The sequence below is a fragment of the Macrobrachium nipponense genome, chromosome 34 (assembly GCF_015104395.2).
Source record: "Macrobrachium nipponense isolate FS-2020 chromosome 34, ASM1510439v2, whole genome shotgun sequence".
Taxonomy (NCBI): Eukaryota; Metazoa; Arthropoda; class Malacostraca; order Decapoda; family Palaemonidae; genus Macrobrachium; species Macrobrachium nipponense.
In genome coordinates this window covers 16,123,131-16,145,779 of record NC_061095.1, presented here as the reverse complement: position 1 = coordinate 16,145,779, position 22,649 = coordinate 16,123,131, and the positions used below count along the sequence as shown (strand labels likewise).

General features: G+C 43.4%; 1 protein-coding gene across 1 annotated transcript; it reads left to right on the top strand.

The window, feature by feature from the left end:
• Positions 1 to 1,118: 1,118 nt before the first annotated feature.
• On the top strand, positions 1,119 to 21,882 carry LOC135207930 (uncharacterized; the record flags this gene model as incomplete). Its single annotated transcript, XM_064239887.1, is given in 2 exon segments — positions 1,119 to 1,273; positions 16,483 to 21,882. Coding segments are annotated over 2 exon segments (404 nt in total), but the record flags the coding sequence as incomplete, so codon positions are not given.
• Between the last annotated feature and the right edge of the window lie 767 nt (positions 21,883 to 22,649).

The following is a 22,649-nucleotide window of genomic DNA, read 5'->3' as shown; positions in this document are numbered from 1 at the left end:
AGTATCGCCTTGAGTCTCTGCATTTATTCTTTCCTGATCGTGTCCTTCATCTCTTGGTGTTTTAAATCCCCTCCTTCCATTATTCCCAGGTATTTGTATCCTGTCTCATCTATGTGTTTGATGTTGCTCCCATCTGGTAGCTTTATCCCTTCAGTTCTCGTTACTTTGCCTTTTTGTATGTTGACTAAGACGCATTTTTCTATTCCAAACTCCATCCTGATGTCCCCAGATACAATCCTTACAGTCTGGATTAGGGTATCTATTTCCTTGATGCTCTTACCATACAGCTTGATGTCGTCCATGAACATCAGATGGTTGATTTTGTTGCCTCTTTTCTTGAGTTGGTACCCGGCATCCATCTTGTGTAGTACTTTTGTCATGGGAATCATGGCTACTACGAAGAGTAGTGGGGACAGTGAGTCGCCCTGGAAGATCCCTCTCCTGATATTAACCTCTGCTAGTCTTATTCCAGAGCTTGTAAGTATTGTATTCTAGTTGCGCATTGTATTTTTGAGGAAGCTGATGGTGTTTTCCTCTGCCCCATATATTTTCAGGCATTCTATTAGCTATGTGTGTGGTATCATGTCGAAGGCTTTCTTATAGTCTATCCATGCCATGCTTAGGTTGGTTTTCCTTCTCCTACTGTTCTTCATTACCATTTTGTCTATCAGGAGCTGGTCTTTTGTGCCCCTACACTTCCTTCTGCAGCCTTTCTGTTGGTGGGGGATGGTGTTTGTCTCCTCTAGGTAATTGTATCACTGATGATACCTGTTAGTAACTTCCACATTATTGGTAGGCAGGTGATAGGCCTGTAGTTAGTGGCTATATTTCCCTTACTCTTGTCTTTTTGTACTAAGGATGTTCTTCCTGTGGTCATTTATTTGGGTGCATGGTGATTTGAGATACAATTATTATTATTATTATTATTATTATTGAAGGATGTAATTTTATGTGAGTGTACGTAAAAACAAATTTTAGTATAAAATTTAGATAATCAAACGTAGAGGATACCCATTTAAGTTTTTATTCTTACCTTTTGAATCATATATTGTGTCGTGCCTCGATCATAATAAATTTTTATTTCATATTTTATGTTCTGCCTTTATGTACATGGCCAGGTACCACAGAGGAAGAAATTACGATGGATAAAGGTGTAGCTTCAGTTGGAACAGCAAAAATTGGTTATCCGTTGACTAACGTCAAGCATTTTGCTGACACGCAAGAATTTTTATCTGTCTGTGATATGGATACAGACTTACAACAGTCTTTTGAGGTAAGTATGACTATCCATGTAAATTGACCATATTCTTCTTCGTTTGTGGGAAATGCAAATAGGAATTCAGGATATCCTGAAATATTTGCGTATATGGGAGTATTTTTTAAGCTGCATAAAAGTCCCTCCTTCAAGTATACGAATGCTGGACTTTGTAGAGCACTAGCATCAGCATTCTGTAGAAGTGCCACTTTGTGTAAAATCATAGTAACAAAGGTCCGCTTATTATCTTTATTGTGAAAATTGGAATGATTTTTGTGGCAATATTTTTTTTTTTTTTGTGATGGCCATAAGTAAGGGAAGGCTGTTACATGACTGTAAGGAACAGACATGCAGTTCATGTATCAACTTTTTGACAAGTTTGCTATTTTATCGTCATTTGTTATTTACTTGCTGTTGTTCTTCTACTATTCTTTTTCATTTATCATTTGTGTATTTTTAATAGTAAATAACTCGAGAAAATTTTCTTCGGTAGCGTAACAAAAGCACCTACTTTTATATGCTTTTAAAGCTTAAATCTTTAATTGTATGAAAGGGATACTACAAACAATTAAAATGATTTAAATTAATTGAATAATAATTATTTTTACAAAGAAATAATAACTTTCCTGGTTTCTGTGTTTAGCCTTTAGCCTAGATTCCTTCAGAAATTTGCAACTTATGTATTGCTGTACCAAATCTTAAAGGTCACTTAGGATGTGAATATTGCATCTCTAGATACTTGAGCTACTTTGAACTCCTATGCATAAACATGTACACAGAGCTAGAAAATAACAATAAATTGCACACTGAAGTCTAACCTGAAGAGTGTATGTAGGTAGTTAAGCTAGGCTTAGTGTTTTGATGGCGGAGCATCGAAGCTGGTTGTTGGTGATTTTGGAGCAGACACTTCACCTTTAATGTTTGGCTTACATTTATTTTAAGAAAAGTATCATTGCAAGATACAGTAAGTTTCTGTGTGAATGGTTTAAAGTACAGTCTTTTATTTTTTTGTACCTTTAAGCAGTATCTGTGTTCACAGTACTTTTTCCTTTTTATTTGGATATATTTATTTAAAGATTTGATAACATGTTTATTACATTTTTTAGGTAGTTTCTTAATGTCTCAACACTACACTTGTCTTTCAAGAGAGGGAGACATACTGAATGAGAACAGTAGTTGTTCCGATACGTAATACAAACCATCGGTCCTTTAACAATAGGAAGTAGCTAGCGGCAGCTGGAACGGTCGTAAGCTTCAAACAAGGGGAGAACGGTAGTTAACTGCTTGTCCGACAGAACAAACCACTTTTGCTTTCGGCCGCGGGTGTGAAGGACGTGTTCGTCATCGCTCTCTGCCCGCTTCATCGTCGTATGCTTTGTTTATATTGTGTTTTCTACCAATGGTTTGTTTGACTTGAAAATGAAACTGTAAGTACACTGTTTTCATTTTCATTACTTAATTATGAACCAACATGGAGCTATCGCCGTAGATGCGGCAATTTCCTCTCTTTTCATAAATTGAACCCTTGAATTATGTCTCGGTGCCGAGGGCGGGGCGCTCGCGCCGAGTCATGTATATTGGGCGAAAGTGTGTAATTGAAAAATGTAAGTACTCTTTTCATTATTTTTGCCCTGTGCGTTCGTTGCCGAGAGCGTGATTGCGCTCGGCACGAGCCTCTTATTTTGTATGATAGAATGCAATGAAAGTGGATTCGCAATTGCAGTATTCTTTTCATTTTCATTTATTTATTTGCATCAATTTTAATTTGGATCAATTTTCGCTCTTACCCGGGAATTGATCCTTACGATTATTTTCTGTGAAAGTGAAATTGCAAGTGCAGTATTCTGTTTCATTTTCATATATATTTTATGATAGCATCATATTATTATGGATCAAGTTTCCGCTCTTACCCGGGAATTGATCTTTTCCCCTTTAAATGCAGTATTCTGTTTCTTTTTCATATTACTTTTCACTGCTGTGCGGGGGTAGGGGAAGCGAAGGTCTGCCAGGAAGTCGTCGGAAAGCTCTCCCGCGACTCCCTTGGTATCCGATTCTTCGTCTTCTTTCCTGCCCCCAGCTCAGCTTCCTCGTTGTATTTTGTATTTGGGGTTTTCCTTGCGTTCGGGGTGGGGCATGTCTTCCCCCCGTGCGTGAGGGAACCCCTCTTACTGATCTATCTGTGCTACCGCAGGTGCTACATCCGTGGGAGACGACCTTGGACAGGTATGGACCACCGCGGCGGCAGGGCGTGCCTAGCATCCACGGGCTGCTGCAGCGTCTAGCGAGGTCTGGGGCGGTCTCCACTACTACCTCCACGGCCGCTTATGCTGCTCCCCCCCCGCCTGGTCTACACTCCCCATGCTGTGTCGGTGACGCCGTCTGCCGCTACTAGGGCCGGTCGCTGCCGTACCGAGGGGGGGTATGCCGCCGCCGCCTGTGTTCTTCGTGTTGCCTGCCCAGACTTCCGTTGTTCCAGCAGCTCGCCCCTGGACCGGCCACCAGTACCCAGGTTCCCGCTGGCTGCCGATGATTCTGCGAGGCGATGGCTTGGCCTGCCGTACCTGCCGCTGATGTGGTTCCCGCTGCTGGCTTGGCTGTCCCTTCTGGGTCTACCGCTGCCGCTGTTCCTGCGCTCCTGAGCTGGTTGCTGTACCTGTCGCTCCTCGTTCCTGCGCCTGTCCATGCTGGTCCTGCCCACGGTGTATCTTCCCCAGTCCCAGGTCCTTCCGGACAGGTGCAGTCGGGCCGTGTTGCTTCGGCAATAGCCCCGGCTCCGGCCTGGATGGAGGACCTGACGACTGTCCTGCGTGAGCAGACGAGGAAGAGAAGAAGAAGAGGAAGGTGTCATCTTCGTCTTCATCGTCTGCTGCTGCCTCTTCCCCTTCGACTTCTAAGGCCCATAAGAAGTCTCCTTCGGGAACTTCTAAGGGTCCGTCCCACCCCGGTGGGACGGGGGGTCCTTCTGCTGGTCCTCCTGCTCCTTCGGGAGCAGGGCCCGTCTCCCCTTCCGTAAGGAAGAGATAGACGGGGACCAGAGGAGTACCAGTTAGCGCTGGTACTTCCTCGCCTGGTGCTAGCGGCGATGCCGCTACGCCAGGTTCCGGCTCGGTCTTTCGTTCGCGAGATATCCCGAGAGATCCCGAGTGTACGCTCTCCCTCGGGAGACCGTGCAGCCAAAGTTTCGGCGCCAGAGTTCGCTCGGCGCCAAGACCGCGGCACGGAGCAGAAAGCTGGTGAGAGCCGCTCAGGTGACTCTCGCCAGACCAGCGGCCGCTCTCGCAGCGACCACCTGGTAACCCGGGTTTCCCCCCTAAGAAGGCTCCTTCGGGAACTTCTAAGGGCTCGTTCCACTCCCATGGGACGGGGGGGTTCTTCTGCCGGTCCGCCTGCTCTTTTGGGAACAGGGCCCGTCTCCCCTTCCGCAAGGAAGAAGACGGGGACCAGAGGCGTACCGACTACCACCGGTATTTCCTCGCCTGGTGTTTGCGGCGCTGCCGCTACGCCAGGTTCCGGCTCGGTCTCTTGTTCGCGAGAAGTTCCGAGTATACGATCTCCCGCGGGAGAGCGTATAGCCAAATTTTGGCGCCAGAGTTCGCTCGGCGCCAGGACCGTGGCACGGAGCAGAAGCTGGTGAGAGCTGCTCAGGTTACTCTCGCCAGGCCAGCGGCCGCTCTCGCAGCGACCAGCTGGTAACCCTGGTAAACGTGACTGTCTCTGACCAGCCACGGGCTGAGGCTGGGAAAAGGTTCCCCCCTCTCGATCGTTGGTGCCAGCCTCGGCTGGTACCAGCGGTATGACGCGCCGCGAGGACACGCACCGGTCTCACCGCGACAGTGGTCTCTGCAGGTCTCCTGACCGCCGCCCCCACAGGGACCGGGCGGATAGGGGGACCAGCAGCACTCCTCTGCACACGAGATCGGGGCCGCTGTTCTCGGTCCAGCAGTTTCCCTGGGAAACGGCTCGACTAGGCCTGCAAGTTGGCGATCGCCTGCAGCCCTCCAAGCCCGCTGGTTCTGCCAGCGAGCGAAAGAGGAGCGTGTCATGTCTTCCTCTCCCGTGCCTGCAACTTCCTCGGTTTGCACCAGGAAGAGCGAGGCACAGCGGGGTGATCGTGAGGGGCATGCCCCGCACGATCCCGTCACGACGCCGTAAGTACCAGGTACGATCTTCGGACCGACCAGGACGTACGCGCAAGTGGCAGGAGGAATCCAAGAGGTATCTATCGCAGTTCCTCTTCCTTAAGGGGGAGGTTCTCGGAATGCTCTTGTTCGAGGGGCTTGACGGTCCTACTCTGCAAGATGCTATGACTTCCGAGATCCAGAGGAATTTTGTCGAGGTTATGGCGCTGACTGGCGCTGATTCGTCAGCGCAACAACCTCGGGGAAGGATCGCCACTCCCACCAGCAGAGCCCACGTCTTGGCTCGAGTTGTTTTGGGGCCCGAGAGGGAATCCAAACCGACGGTGGGCCTGCCGCGATCAGAGCTTGCCGATTCTGTCTTGAACCAGAGTCTCTCGTCTCCGGATAAGAAGGCTCTCTCAGATCTGGCCAGTCGAACAAGCTACTTCCACCTCCTCTACTGCGACAGCGGCGTTTCTACGTGTCTTCGGACACCGTTTTTAGATACCCCTCCGGTCCTCCTGAGAGGTTTCGACCTCGATGAGGACTGGAATGAGTCAGAGGACGGTATCGGCTCTCTCCTGTCAGGTGTCGATCAGCCCCACCCAGACGAAGTTCACAGTGGCGGCAGACCCTTACCTACAGGGCGAGTTCGTAACCCTCCTTGGGAAAACGTTTTCTCCTGACGATACGTTTTCGGCGATGGCTGCTCCTACTCTTCTCCAACTGCTAGTTCCACTGGGAAGGCGAGCGAGTATCCAATTCCTCCCCCATTCCCTCTCTCCTTATGGCTACGAGGGAAAGGGGAGGGATCCTACAGAGATTTCTCTGTAGGATCCCACGTTGGGGACTGCGCTACCGGGGGGACCTTCGGGTCCTAACTGACGTAAGCCCCGGTCGTTGAGGAGGGATCCTGTCCCATTCTCGATTTCTACGGGAATCGAGAGGACCACCAGCCGATATCGTTTGACGAATTCGGTGGGGGTTTCGCAGAGTGCTTAGAATTCTACGGAATTTCTAGCGCATTCAGTGTTCGAGTTTTTTACGATCTCCAAACACTTAGGCGAGACCACGGTCCAAAGTGAGCGAGACGAGAATCCCCGATAATTGTTACACGATAATCGGGAACCTCGCCTATGCTCGAATTCCTGGAATTTCTAGCATTGGGAAGAAGACTGCTGCTGAAAGAAGACTGTTAATAAACATTACCTTAATATAATTTATCTAGCCCTAAATCCCCAAAAACCGCACCAAAATTTACCACATTGGCAACCCTGTTACCTCCTATTCTGTCCACCAGTTGGCAACATTGTCGTTGACAGATACGAAAACCTTCCCTCAAATCAGTTGTTAACGAGCGCCCGTGTTGTTTACATCACGGCCGCTCTTTATAAATTTCCTTAAACATTTTTGTGCCTTTAAAGCTTTCATTATTTGTTAAATGAGACTTTATATGAATTACCACTCACGCATTACATCACGAAATAGTGAATTTACTTTGATTTCTGTTGTGGTTCTTATCTTAAATTACGAACTTTTGCGCGACCCGGAACTACTGACCTGTCCAATTCTACAATGGATTACCAAGAAATTACGATGCTTCCTTCTGCCAGCAACATCAGGAACTGCCCGGTTTGTGGGACAAGGATGAGTAGCAGGGAGTATGAACCCCATGACATTTGTAACTCTTGTCGTGGACAGGTTTGTGACTTGACTTCTCGTTGTGACGTATGTAAGCCCTGGTCTGACGAGGATATGACTGCTTATATGAAACGCCAAACAATCTTGCAGCGTAAAAGATCGGTTAAGGAGAAAAAGAAATCGATTGCTAGAACTGTATCTAACGAATTCTTTGACTTGGGCGCTCATGATTCTGGCTCTTCTTTGTTCGGTATCGTACGACTCCGATTCCGAATTAATTGATGCTTTGCCCCCTGTACAACCGGTAATTAGTGAAGTTATTTCTGATGTAGATTCGAAGATTTTGGCAATGGAAACTACCTGGAAACAGAATTTTAAGAAATTACAGCTTAGTCTAGATAGAGATATTTCAGCTAAGTTTTAACAATCTGTCAGAGAAATTTCAAGAAGCCTTTACTAGAATGTCTAACACACTTTTAGATTCATTTTCAGCTCCTCGTCAGGTACCTGTCGACAGCCATGGGTAACGGTGCGACAGATACCCCGGCTTGTGAACCCCGTCGTGGCGAAGCCTAGGGGGGATCCGGTCCGGGCAGGTGCCTAACGAATCTTTACCCAACGTGTCCCCTGTTAGTCCCGTAACAGTGCCAAAGGGCGCTTATTTAGGAGAAGGGGGGAGGGATATTAGTGTCAGACCTAAGATAGCTAGTCGTCAGGATTTTACTTCAGGGGAAGTTTCTAAGTTAGGATCTGACGATGATGATGATGACGCGGATTCGTGTGATATTGATGTTTCCTCGAATGGATGTCATGATGTAGAATTCAAGAAACTTTTGATTTAATTTTGAGTTTTCTTCCTCAGGCGAGGCCTAAAGAGCAGAAGCAGCCTCCGCCTCGTTGTATTACAGAAGGGATTTTTCTTGACGGTCCTTCCCGGTCACGGGAATTTTTACGTTTTCCCTTTGCCCAGAGGTTCGCGAGAGTGAGGGCGGACGTTGCCGCTAAACTTTCGAAGGTGATCGGGGAAGGGAAGAGGAAGCTCTCTTCTCTTCTACGACACCGGAGAGGAGTTTACGCCAGGTTGGCGGATGATTCTTCATTCTCTCGACCCCCCAAGCCAAATCCTGATTTTGTCCGACTTTCAAGTCAACCCTTGCCTTCTAAGGACTTCGGTCTCTGTCTCAATTGAAGATTTTTATTGCTATGGAGTCTGTTATGAGCTCCTTACAAGAGCTCAATCCTTCAATATGTGGTCCTTGGAGGGCTTTTAATGTATATCAAGGACTCCGGGTTTGTTCCTCCTGATGCTCCTCTTTTTCGAGAAAATTCTGCTCATCCATTTCAATCGTTTCTGTACATCAGAACGAGCTTTGCTGCTTCAATGCAGGTCTTTCTTGTTTCTCTAAGGCGTAACCTGTATTTGTCGCAGTTACCCTCCTCTGTATCGGAGATTCAGAGAACCCGTCTGTTGTCCTCTTCTCCTTTTGGCGATTTCCTTTTCGATATTTCTGTGCTTTCTGAGGTTTTGAAGGAACATCAAGGTGATGCCTCTTCCCAAGATCACTGGGCCTTATCAAGAGCTTTTTCCTCTGGTCTTCCTCCCGTTCCTTCAAGGAGTAAGCGTAAGTTTAGGACCAGATCTGTACCTTCTGCTCCAGCCCAACAGCATCCTTCTGGCTCTTTTTTCCAGAGTACATCTCAGGTTGCTGGTACCTCTTCTCATCCTCTGGTGCTCACCCTTTGAAACGCGGGAGAGGTTCTTGGCGTGGCTCTAAGGGCAGAGAAAGAGCTCAACCTCCAGGAGGACCTTCTTCTTCTTCTTCTTCCTTGTCTCTGCGTAAGAATTTTCGGAAGTAGGAGTCATCACCTCCCCTGGAGACCGCAGTAGGAGCTTGTCTCTCCCGCCATTGGTCAGCTTGGCAGGGGAGAGCGGTGGATGCTTGGGTGGTGGAGGTCCTGAAGGAAGGTTACGAGATCCCTTTTGTTTCCAGACCTCCACTTTCCAATCGTCCTCTCGAGTTCAGCAGTTATTCCCCTCACTCAATCAGGGGTCAAGCCTCGGAGAAGGAGCTTTCGGCCCTCTTGGAGAAGGATGCCATAGAGCGAGCTCCTCCTTCTCCCGGGTTTTACTCTCGGATGTTTGTAGTTCTAAAAGGCCTTGGGGTGCCTGGCGCCCCATCATAGATCTTTCGGTTTTGAACAAGTTCATTCTAAAGTCCAAGTTCAGGATTGCGGAGACGGTCCAGGCTGTTCTTTCATCCGTCAGGAGGGGGGGGGGACTGGATGATTTCCATCGATCTGCAGGATGCTTATCTGCAAATCCCCATCCATCCAAGAAGCAGACCTTACCTTCGGTTTTTCACGGACTCGGGAGTTTTTCCAGTTCAAGACCCTTTGTTTCGGCCTCACCACTGCTCCACATATGGTCTTTTCTCGGTGGGGATGGCGCCCTGTTTTCAGCTCTTCTGCAGCAGTTAAATGTAAGGATGCTTCGGTATCTGGACGATTGGCTAGTCCAGGCCGAATCTCTAGAGAAATGTCTCCGGTCGAGGGGAGATAGTTCTGTCTCTTTGTGTCGAGTTGGGCACATTCGTGTCAACTTCGACAAGTCCAATCTAATCCCTTGCCAGATCATGACTTATCTGGGGATTGTTTTGAATTCCCAGATTTTGAGGGCTTCTCCCGCTCAGAAACGGATAGACAAGCTTCTGATTCTGATCGAAGAATTTTTGTCCTCCGTAACGCAGCCAGTTTCTCTTTGGAGGTCTCTCCTGGGCCATTTGTCATCCCTCATCCAACTGGTTCCCGGGGAGGTCGTCTCAGAATGATGGTCCTTCAGTCGACACTTCGCCAGTCATGGGATTTCGTGTCCGAGGACACGATAGTCGCCTCTTCTCCACAATGTCGGAAGGATCTCCGTTGGTGGATGCAAGTTCACCGCCTCAAGTCATGGACATCTCTTCTTTCGGTTCCTCCGGACCTAATGTTTTGGTCAGACGCCTCGGATCAGGGTTGGGGCGCACACCTGGGCTCCGAAGCCGCTTCGGGCCTTTGGTTAGAGGAGGAGAGGATCATGTCAATAAATTGAGGGAACTGAGGGCAGTGTACCTAGGCCTTCTTTTATTTCAGGAACAACTGTTGGAGTCGGTTGTCGCGGGATCTTTGTCGACAACACCACAGAGTCTCGTACTTGAGAAACCCAAGGCGGCACACAGTCGGATCTTCTCACTCAAGAAGCCCGATCAATCCTGTGTTGGGCAGAAGACAGGGGGATTACGTTGGTCCCTCAGTTTATCCTGGGCCATCACAACGTCTTAGCAAAACGCCTTGTCGAGACCAACGAAGTTCAAGGGTCGAGTGGACACTTTGCCAGGAAGTCTTCGACAGCCTCAGGAAGAAATGGCCTGTCACAGTCGATCTGTTTGCCACCCCACTGAATTTTCGGTGCCAGATATTCTTCGCCCCTTACCAGACTCCTCAGAGTGCCGGGACAGACTCTCTTTTGCAGGACTGGTAGGGACTTCAAGCCTATGCTTTTCCTCCGTTCTCTCTGGTGAGGTCAGTCCTCAACAAAGTGAGGGCAACCAAGCGTCTGGATCTACACCTGAAAAATCACCCCTTCGGCCACAGAAGGAGTGGTTTCCCGACCTTCTGGAAGCACTGGTGGAACCCCATTCCCCATTCGCCTGCCAGAGAGACCAGATCTTCTCAAACAACCCCATTTTCATCGGTTCCATCAGAGGCTCCACATGCTTCATCTTCATGCCTGGAGACTGTCAGGAGGTTCTCCAAGCACGAAGGGTTCTCCTCCAGAGTGGCGCGAACAGTTGGCTCTTGCCAGACGGCAATCAACCAGAGTAAAGTTATCAGGCTAAATGGTCGTTTTACAGACGTTGGTGTAAGTCTCAAGGACATTCAATTTCTAGACCTTCCTTAACCGAAAGTTAAGCGAAGTTTTTAGTTCGATTTAACATCATGACATGGGCCCTGTCACCTTCGTGCATTAAGGGTTATAGGTCTATGCTTTCCTATGTTTGAAGGCAAGGCTCCCTGAGATCTCTTCATCTTATGTCATTAGAGATTTACTTCGATCTTTTTCCCTATCTCGACCCAGGCCGCAGTGTTCGCCTCCGACATGGGACGTTAACAAAGTCCTTCAAGCCTTAAGGTTCCCTCCATTTGAGCCTCTGAATTCTGCCAAATTTAGGGACCTCTCTTCTAAGACACTTCCTTGTCTCACTGGCTACAGCAAGAGGGTGGGTGAACTGCAAGCGCGCACTTTTCTGGTTGCCAGATCTGGACAGACATGATTTTGTCATACCTTCCTGAATTTGTCGCAAAGACTGAATCGTCTGATAATCCCATTCCCATGGTCTTTCGTACTGAAGTCGCTGGTCGACTTTGTTGGTAATTTAAATGAGGAATTAGTTCTTTGCCCTGTTAGGGCGCTCTCATGTTATTTTACGCCGCACGAAGGACATTCAGGGTCGTCCCCGTCATCTGTTTGTTTCACCCCGAAATGTCAAGAGACCTATTTCAAAGAATGGTGTATCTTTCCTTTTTCTTTTTTTTGCCAGAGATCTGATTGTTAAAACTGGTGGTTTCGGCTGCTGGGGAAGACCAGACGCCTAGAGCACACAGTATTAGAGCAGTTGCTACATCATAGCTTTTATGAAGAACGTCTCAGTCGCCAAGGTGCTTGAGGCGGCGACTTGGCGTTCTAATTCTGTTTTTGCCTCTTTTTACTTGAGGGATATTTCTAGTTCTAGGCGACCTTCGTTCTTTGGGCCCGTTGGTGATGGCAGGACAGGTCGTCAGACAGGAGAATTAGGTAGTCTTCCTGTTTTACTTTTGGTTGCTACCTGTATATTATTCATTAAATTTTGTTTTGTTGTATATATTTTTTGTTTTTGTATTATAACCCATGGCAGTTTTTGACGTAGTTATAATGGGAATTAGGCAGTTTGGTATTTAGGTGTTGTTGATGACAAGGACTTACTGCTTGGCAACTCATGCTGCTTCCATTGTCAGTGTGAAATGGTTCCAGCCACTGGGTTGTCGGCACTGGCGACTACGCTTCTCCCAGAGTCGATGCTGACCTAGGACTAGCCACTGGTTCGCTTGTCCTGACGACTCCTGCTTCTTTTCCACTGTCCTGGACACCCTGCTTCTTCCACTGTCCTGACAGAATTAGTCGATGGATCGTCTGCTGTCATCTGGTGACTCGCTCACCATCTACTTTTTGTCTCACCTGTTTTCTCGGAGTCAGACACTCGTGTGAGATCAGGCGACATTTAGTAGTAGCCCTGAGTTTCTTGTTGACGAAGTCGGTTGCGTTGATACACCCCCGATGATCGTGTAACATGAGACCAGGTTGGACTGTCAGGCATTCGTCCTTCGGGACTGTAATCGCCTTTTTGCTCCGCGCTCCTTTCTCTTGGCACCAGAAAAGCTCGATTAGGAGTTGCTCATGAGCAGATTCGTTGCTGGCTGACTTCGGGTTGCGTTGATACACCCCCCAAGGTTTTGCTTAGCTTTGAATCGCCCAGACAGTCCAGACCACATCCTTTAGGGAAAAGAATAGTGCTTGATAGTCTTCAGGGTGAGAGCTTGCTGTCCGCAATTCGTCTGACTGGTCACCTGGTCGGTCACCTGACTTTAGTACAGACGGACTGACTATGCACTTACTCCTTGTCCTGTGCTACCGCAGTTTGGTGGCATTATGGTAGGAGACTTTGAGTTGTTAGTATCTTTGACCTTGGGTTGAGTTTTGACTGCCTATGTTATATATTTCTTTGTTTGTTTTCTCCTATTCTGTCCGAAGGGGAAATTGTATTCAGATTCCCTCCTCCTTTTCAATGTGGTTAATCGGGCTAGATAAATTATATTAAGGTAATGTTTATTAATATGGAATTTTTATTCTAAAATTAATATTAATAATACTTACCTGTATAATTTATCTAGTCCCACCCATCCTACCCACGATCTGCCTATCACAACTGATTTGAGGGAAGGTTTTCGTATCTGTCAACGACAGTGTTGCCAACTGGCGGACAGAATAGGAGGTAACAGGGTTGCCAATGTGGTAAATTTTGGTGCGGTTTTTGGGGATTTAGGGCTAGATAAATTATACAGGTAAGTATTATTAATATTAATTTTAGAATAAAAATTCCATATCTCACAGTAGGCGACCAACCTGGAATAGAGAAGAACGGACGGGAACATCCAGTTTGGCTTGAACTATCGTCTTAGTTATTCTGTTCACCATTGAAGCTTTCCTTTGAGGAAGACTTCTCCTTCACTCTCTTTGATAGAGATCGAAGGTGGTCGATCTCCAATCCTTATTTTGTTTTCTTGAAGGAAAGAATTTAGGATGGAGATCGTTGTTCAGAATCCTACAAATATACTACGTATATTAACCTCGCGACATGATTCTGCTAAGCAGTTGAATTGTCCGAGGGGTAGGCGCATATCCTAGTTACTCTTCGGATTGCGACTTAGGCGAGGAGTATTCTAATTGAACTGCAACTCGGGGTTGCCTGCAACCTCCCAGGAGTTTCCAGTTTCAATTTTATATACTTATGGTTTTGTCACGACAACACCATTTCAGCTTTTGTATTTACCGAAATTCGTTTCGCCTAAATATAATTGCTCGAGCATATCTTTTTATGCTCGGTGGTTCTAGCCGAACGCATTCCTTTGTGGAAAGGATTACTTGGCAACTCAGGATGACGAGTCAGCGACAGCTACTATGTATTGAATTGCCCGAGGCATTTCAGTACCAGCTGCCGCCTCGAGATGCAGGGTTGGTTATGTCTTTCTCCCCTGCTTTGATTGAATACCAACCGTATCTCTGCCCAACAATCACGGACTTAAGTCTCTGATTAACGGGTTTTCTCGCATACATGAATGACCATCTACTGCTGTGACGCTCTAATTCATCGCCTTCAGTATTGCGAGAATTTACAACAGAGATATCTCTTCGACTTTCATCTTTCTGTTTACCGCAAGGTAACAGAATTCTGTAATAGTCTCTTGCTGCATCGCACTGCGATAATGCGAATGATTTTTGCGGAATCTGAGTTTGTCCTCAAAATATCTCGTATTCGTAGGTGTGCAATTATTCATTGTTCACCCCGGATTAGCAGATGTATTGAAAGACATCACCTACTCCCACACCTGCCAGCTCTACTTCCAAACGTTCAGCCCATGAGAAGCAGTTCTTCAGGCGGCTCTCCCCTGTGTTTCATTAGTGAAGAACGCCCCGCTTTCATTGCAACTACGACTTCTCACCGGACAGCAATGAAATAGCGGTTAGCGTTTTCAGTCATTTGTAAGCACAGGTTCTGAATCTTGAGAATCTTTCTCTCGATTCGTCTGTGAAGACGTAGGTTGCATTCAATATCTACCTTCGTCTTCAACGGCACATACTGTTGTTTCTCCTTAGCTGAGATTCAACAACAATGAGATGTTTTGCCTTCAGGGACCTCGGTCTCTAGAAGGCAATTGACTTTCGCCTGTTGGCACATGCCTTAAGAGAATTCATCACCTCGCTGTCCGGCATTGGTGACAAAAACAAATACATTATTTGTTTGGTCTCTCGGCATAAACCCCTTTAAAGGCGAGGTCACGTGACTTACTCGGATGCTTGGACAACTTGCCTCACTTCCGATACCGAACCAGTCAGTCGGCAGCTGTCAGAGCGCCCGAGTCAGTTACGAACTACGCTGTGGACTTAGTTCGGTTGTTACAGAACAATCATTACTTCGTCTTAATAGCTTGTCACAGTACCCATACCATCGACACCCACCATGGAGTATCGGTGTCCTATCCACTACCGAGAACTTCGCTGCATGGGGATAGGAGGATGCGAGACTCTTCGTGGCAAACGGACAGACCAGTATGGGTACTGGACATCACCGAAGTCGAGAAGAGGGATAAGTCATGTGACTATTCCCTTCTTTTCCTCTGAGGAAACTGCATGACTTTTCCTGCGAAGTCAAGCATCCAGGGGATGGGGATCCGTGACGCTCTATTTCGTACCGAACTTCGTAGCGAAGACTCAGAATCCCTTCGGTCCCCCTGACGATCGGTTCAAGTCGTTCACAATCCCCTCCCTAATGGACTTCACCGCCTTCGATGCGAAGGAGATGCTGCTTTGTCCGCAAGAACTTCTCCGTGGCGCAGGTACTGAAGGCAGGGGTCTTGGTCCAAAACAGACCACATGCACCTCCTTCTACCTTCGGGATATTGCCCAAAGGTCCTTGGATCTTTTTCCTTGGGACCCGTGGTGGCTGCTCAACACGTGTAGCGAACCCAGACCCTCGCAGGCTGAACAGCATCGAGTCCTGGTGTGACCGTAAGAATGGATGAGTGAATGAGTGTGTGACTGGCTCCTCTTCCCATCTTTTTCTTTCCCTCTACCTGTGGGTAGAGGGACACGGTCGTCACCCTGCTGGATAAGGACGAGATGCAGGTGAGCTACTCAACAGAGCCCCATCCTATCTCTTTCACTAGGGATAGGAGCGTATATCCACCACTTCCTCCAACAAGGGGGAGGAAGTGGATACCAGCTTGAGACAAACCCATACTTTATGTTGCCTCTTGCAAACAGGAACAAGTTCTTGCTTGCTGGTACGAAGAGATACGCTTGCCTCTCTCTTAGTACTCGGCCCAGAGGTCTGACCATTGATCCTGCGGTGCACACCCTGATCAATCGGACAGAGGCTTGGATCCCTCCCTTGCTCTTACGACCAGGGAGGCATTCCAGGGATGGACGAACACCAGTCTGTTCATCAAAAGACTCAGATTCCTCCCACCAAGAAGTGAGTCTTCCTATTGTTAAAGGACCGATGGTTTGTATTACGTATCGGAACAAATGACAATTTGTCGAAAATTGCATTTTTCCTAACTATACAAACCTGAGGTCCTTTAACAATAGGAAGTAGCTAGCGGCAGCTGGAACGGGCGTAAGCTTCGAACAAGGGGAGAACGGTAGTTAACTGCTTGTCCGACAGTTGGGAGGTAAACAAATCACTTTTGCTTTTGGCCCATGCAAAATACGCAGAGTGAGGGGTGGCATGAGGAGGGACTATATGTAAAGGACCTCAGGTTTGTATAGTTAGGAAAAATGCAATTTTCGACAAATTGTCATTTCTCCAGTAATTATTCTTGCTCCAAGCTAGGGCACTGTACAGACAATTCCCAATTTCACTATGTCTAAGATCACCATATTGATGGTTTGTAGTGTGGGGAAATTTCATTTCTAAATGGCTCTTGTCAAATCCAAGCCTGTCATTATAAATGCAATGAATTCTGGTACAGGTGTGTAAATGTTTATATTTAACATGCATGATTATAAAAATGATTTTCCCCTTTTTGTTTTTACCTTATTTCAGTTTTGGAAATTCATAACCTCATGCTATGAAAAATATGCTTTTTGATGAAAATGATCTTCTTGAATTTCAGATAAGTGTATGCAACGAAGCAAAGTCGCAAGAATCAGGTTATCATACAGGAAGTATGCAGAGTACAAATTTCAGTATGACTACTTTTACCAGCAACAGCACAATTTGTAGTTCCATGTCTTTCCAGAAAGACAGGCGCCCAAGTATATTTGGCACTGATGCATCAAACTGTCACGCTGTCGTCAATGTAAACGACAGAAAACCCCAAAATCAGTCCAATGTACTAAACAGAAACCCAGCTGGAGAATGATGCCAAATAGATTTAGATTTTATATATGTAGTATGAATATTTGCTAGTGCAGGAAAGTAATTTGTTGACCAAGAGAACAGTATTTAGCCGTTAAGCATTTTAAAGTATAAGTGATTACATCAAGTATTATAATGTTAGTACTTTGTACAGTAATTAAAATATTAAATATATACAGAGTTTATACTCTTGTTATTAAAGATACTGTATTGTTAAGTGATTTCTGTGATAGAATTATTTCTCCATTCAGATCTTATTCCAAGACAAGGGGACAGGATCCTTGAAACTATTTTTCAGCTTTTTAATCCTCATGCAAAATACCGAAGGAATTTTTTTAAATCTTAGAGATGCAGTTATATCGCATGTATTTTGAAGTATGTGATTGTTGCCCAGGTTGATACTGCATGTCTACGTTCTTATTTCTAATGAAGAGCTCAGGAAACATTAGAATTGATTTTGTGTATGTAATGAGAGGTAGAATGCCAAACTGTAGACAGAAGTGCAGTCTGACAATGTTATGATATCTGTATGATAATTTAACTTACATCTTCCTGTTTCCTTGCATGGTTGATTTGTGTATGAAAGTATTTTTTTCATTCTAAGTGAGCACCAATTCCATCAGAGCTCATTACAATACAATTCAAAATGATAAGCTTAAAGTTGGAGGGATTCCAGTTAATTTTTGAGTAAAGAATCTTCAAATCTTTAGGAAAATGTCAAAATTAATTTTCTTAAGTCAGTTTACTAATTCACATTTTACAAAAGTCAAAATTTCATATTTTAAATTTATTAAATTCTAAATACCACATATTCTATTATGAAGTTATTTATCAGAAGATAGGATTCCTGTAAAGTTGTAGAGAGTATTCATTTACAAGGGTGTAATAATTAAAAACTAAAAATATTTGTGATGCATATAAATTAAAGCACTGTATTTATTGTATATAACGCATGATTTTTTAGCTTTCATTTTGCAAGAGTTAACTAACATTGCTTAACATAGCTACTAACTATTTTCATTTTTAGTTTGGAAATTTTAAAAGAAAATAATTGCAGGGTATCTTATTGCTGTATACAAATATTAATGCAGAGATTCAAAATCTGCAAGGTAAATCACATTCTGCCTTTGGTATGTTAGAGTATGCTATTTTCATGTGTAAGTTGTGTAAATTTCCTTTCGGATTTTCCCCTATACCTTGCCAAACCTTTATTTTTAGTAAATTACATGAAAATCAAATGCTCCAAGCAGATCCTAGTGCTAAATTGAGTACTAAAACAAGCATTCTCCAAAAAGATAGCTTTATAGTTCCCTGAGTAAACAATGCCTAGGAGTTTTTGTTTGTTTTTAATTTAGCCTTTCTTATAGGAACTTTGCTTTTCTAAAGGAAATCATGAAAAACTAACAAATATTTTAAAGAATATTTCTCGTCGTAAAAAGTCTTGAAAAAAATTAATTTTTAGTTCACTGTTGTACTCTGATTGGATATAGAGGAAATTATGTTTGTGGGGTTACTAAGAAAACAATCTCTTATAGAACTAAAAAATTGTGAGAAAGATTGAATTGACTTTGTCCCTCATTTTGTAGGGGCTTTTCTTCTTTGACACAACTGGTGCAGGATATTCTTCATTAGAAACCAAAAAACATCTGTAAAGGGCAAGAGATATTGTCCTAAATGTATAATGTTTGTATTAAAATACTATGCATTCGTTGTAAGATCTGCTTGAAACAGAAAAGCTCGTTCAGAACCCCTCTACCTTCTTGGCTAGAAAGTCTAGAAATATATTTCTAGAATTTTATTTTTCAGCGAGTATAAGACAAGTCGAGTACTAGGTGCCATTGTAATAGACTAAGGATTACTTTGTTTTGAGAAACTCTGTGTGTGAAAAATGTTCAGAACCAAACGTGAGCTATTTGTACAAGTAGTCTTTGTCAATGCTCGAGATAACAGTGGTTAAGCAGTAGCCATACTGAAGAGGCAATTAGTTTCAAGTGCAGGAATTGCAAGATTGAAATGTCAAAATTGATCTGTGGAATGATGAACATTATGAAAGGTTGACACTGTATCAACTTTAGTTTTATGCGTTCTGTTTTGCCTTCTAATCAAACTCCATTTTGGGCAAATATTATGTATATTGATGTATAAAAACTGAAATCCGAGCTTTATATTTTAGGTATGAAGTAAGTTTAATATACCTTTACTGACATAATCCCATTAAAAGGGCTACTATTTACTGTATAGAGTAGTTGGGTATTCAAAGAAATCCAGTGTTTTCTGGTATTGTAAATTTGAATTGTATTTGGCTCAGTGGTTTGGTTAAACAAATCTTAGATAAATAATTGACTCTAAGGAATATTAATCCTCAGTTGGGATCATTTATATGGATAAAACCAGTATAGTATGAATGGTATGGTGGCATGTCTCAAAGATTACAAAATTTGTTTGATAAATGCTTTTTTTTGTATGATTATTTGTAAAGTTATTAGAAATGGTTGTATGGAAGAAGGATTCTCAGACTATATAAATACAGCATGTTGAGTTGTAGAAGTTCTCTAATAAATTTGATAAATGACTAGGCATGCATGGATGAATTGCCGAAGGTGGCTACTTTTTTCCTGTTCACAGTAGTTTTTATTTCTATAGGTTTAATTTATTTTTTTATTTCATTACTTTATTCTTGCTATGCAAAATGTTGATGTTTTTTTTATCATTCTGCTTTTTTTATATAATCAGTGAGTTTATATGTTTTTACATTGCTCTAGCAAATAATCATCATTGGCAGTGCTTCTATAAGTTAATATGGGTGGACATGGCAAAATTATTTTCATTCATTTTCTGCATGCATTTATCTATTAGTAGCTTTTTCATGAAATGTGTTTAATAATTCTTCAATTTGCATACTGTTGTGACAGGAAGGACAGTAACCTTATTCTTTTCCATCATAAAGTCACTTTACAGGGTAGAGAGAGCTAAGCATGTTTCATATCTTTTCAGCGTTTATACCAGTAGCTTGCAACAAGATTATTTTGGAATTTTCAATCTATGTTATGCTTATCTGTTTCTTTCATATAATTCTAAATTCTTTGTAGGACAGAAGATTGTTAACTTATGGACAAGCGAAGCTTCTCCTCTTTTGCATGGATGTTAAGTCAGTAGGCTTGTTTATTTTGTAACTGCCCAGAGAACTCGTATCAGTCTGGCTTGTTTATTTTGTAACTGCCTAGGGAACTCGTGAATTTTCTTTTGCAATGGTCTATAGAGGGATAGTGCCATCAGTGCACCTCACATGGTGTACTGTAGGTATTGAGGTTCATTGCAGTATTCCTTTGGTCCCTAGCTGCAACCCGTCTCATTCCTTTTACTGTACCTCCATTATTATTCTCTTCTCCCATCTGGATATCCAACCTCTCAACATGAAATTTAATTCATAGTGCAACAGTGAAGTTTTCCTCCTGTTACACCTTTCAAACCTTCCTCCTCCCAGTTTCCATTTGAGCACTGAATGACCTCACAGGTCCCACTGCTTGGCCTTTGGACCAAGTTCTCTATTCCATTTCATTCTCTTGCAATGTATCTCTGCTAGTAGACTTTGTTTATTTTACTAACTGCTTAGATAATTCTTTTCAATCCATACAAAGGCATTGTGTACTGTTTAGTAAGAACAAAAGCTTTTTAACCTTTGGACATGTGAAGCTTCTCTTCTCTTACAATGTATCTCGTGCTAGTAGATTCGGTTTAGTAACTTCGTAGATAATTCTCATCAATCCATTGTGTACTATTTAGTAAGAACAGACACTTCAGGTCAGTTCAAAGAATGTTGAGAATGTTAAAGTTGTGTGGTTAGGTTACTATGTTAACAATTAGAATAATAAATTAGAGTCAAGGCCTCGTTTCTTTGTCAAGTTTGACCAACTAACAAAATGTTTGAAGACTTTCTTAGTAATAATGATTTAGTCTCATTGCCATCTTGTCAGTTACAATAAAATAGGTGGTGGTGATTTTGGAAAATGGGGATGAGTTTTTATGTTATTCTGTATTACCATACTTTTTTTATACTGTTGCAGAATGTATTAGTAAATTTGATGATAGACATATAAGGGATGACAAACAAAAATTGTTTTAAAGGCTAGGAGGAAGTGATTTACTAGGACAAGACAAAAATTCAATAGTATAGTTACTTGTGTAATACACCAAGATTGTACTTGTATAATTACAAAGGTGGTAAGTTGAGATATACACTTAAGGGACATAGTGTATGAAAGGAGGACAACAGGAACAGTTATGTACAATGTTTAACGTTGGGCATTTGCTTTCAATTTGTTCAGGTAATGTTAATAGATTCTGTTAGTGTTTCCACTTTCCTTTGAAAAAATTGATAATGATACACATGGGGCAGTGACCTGCTAGTTATCTTGCTTCCATCTCTTCCATTTCATTTTTATTTCATGACTGGTGTGAGACAAGATAATTCTTAATATAACCAATAACAGAATGTATGGCTGGTGCCTTGGCATCAGTAATTTTTGTAATGTTGATGTAACATAGTTCCAGTGGTGTTGCAAGTTTTAATATCCATGTAGTCTCAAAAATTGGAGTAATTTGAATAAGTAAACATACCCACCATCCACTATGATTTGTAGCTGGAAGCTGTCCAATTATAAATTGTTTTCTGCCTAAATAGAATTTTGAAGTAAGTATGGGATCAAGTAAGTAACTAAACATTTCAAGGAGTCATCACTCCTTTCTTCCTGTTTGTGAGAAATTGTTGATAAGCATAGGAATGCTCTAAACATTTTGCTGTACTCATAGCTAGCTCATGAGGTAACATTCAGGTAGCCATGGAAACGACTGCAATAAGTTACTTTGGTTGGTCTTGAGAGCTTGCCATTGTCTTTCATTAATCTTAAACATCTGTTCTCAGAAAGAATGCCTCTGACCAATCTTTTCTTTATATTTTTTATCTGAGGTGACAGTTATATCAGGCTGTCACTGAATTTTGTTTTGCTTTGTTTTAGTTTGATGAAACAGTAGGTTGTTGCATCTATCGATGGATAGCCATAAGAAATTCATTCATACAAGTTGTTTACTATAATTTATTACTTTGAAAAGTCACCTAATGTACTTCTTAAAGTTAATAAAAAATTGAATTTTCTCATGACTGCTGTGTTACTTTAACTTCTTATTGATGCAATATTTAAAACATTCTTTACTGATACTTTTGGAACTGGAGAGTTATCATTTTGTGCACTGAATCTTCCTATTTACCCACATTTTTTATTTAAGACCAGAATATGGGATAAATTCCAGAACAGGTGATCTTATAGTTTTCCATAATACCCTCATTGGTGCTTAGTCACATAGTCATGCTCATTACTTACCAATGTATTGAATGTCCTTTGCATTTATGGATAGAATCGATTGGAATTTACTTTAAATCTTCTGTCTTCAGTCCTTCAGTAATCCTGAGATTATATGGGTACCTTTGCAAGGTTGTGGCACCTTTTTCCTCCCTCCAAAATAGCTATTGAGGCAATATAGGAGTAATAGGGTTGTGATCTGTCGCAAAAACATGGTTTTTCAAACAAACCAATTAATCATAGGATGTGTGCCCTTCTCTCTTCCCTGCACTCTGCCAGGATATCAAAAGCTATTCTACTTGATGCCAGGAGTTTGCGCTAATCCCCAAGGTGATGAAAAATCACTGGCTCTGTATCATGGTCACTTACTGCTGCAGTGGAAGGCCTGATGGCAAGACAAGATTCTGTAGTGTTCTTCGTACTTAACTGATTGTGAGAGAAAGAATCCTGGCAGGGTTTCAAGATACTACTTCCTGGAGGGGCATAGCAATTTATGTTGCTATCTAGAAACAACATGGGTTGGACCAGTTGTTAGTGCAACATCAAAAGGAGTTCCTACAATAGC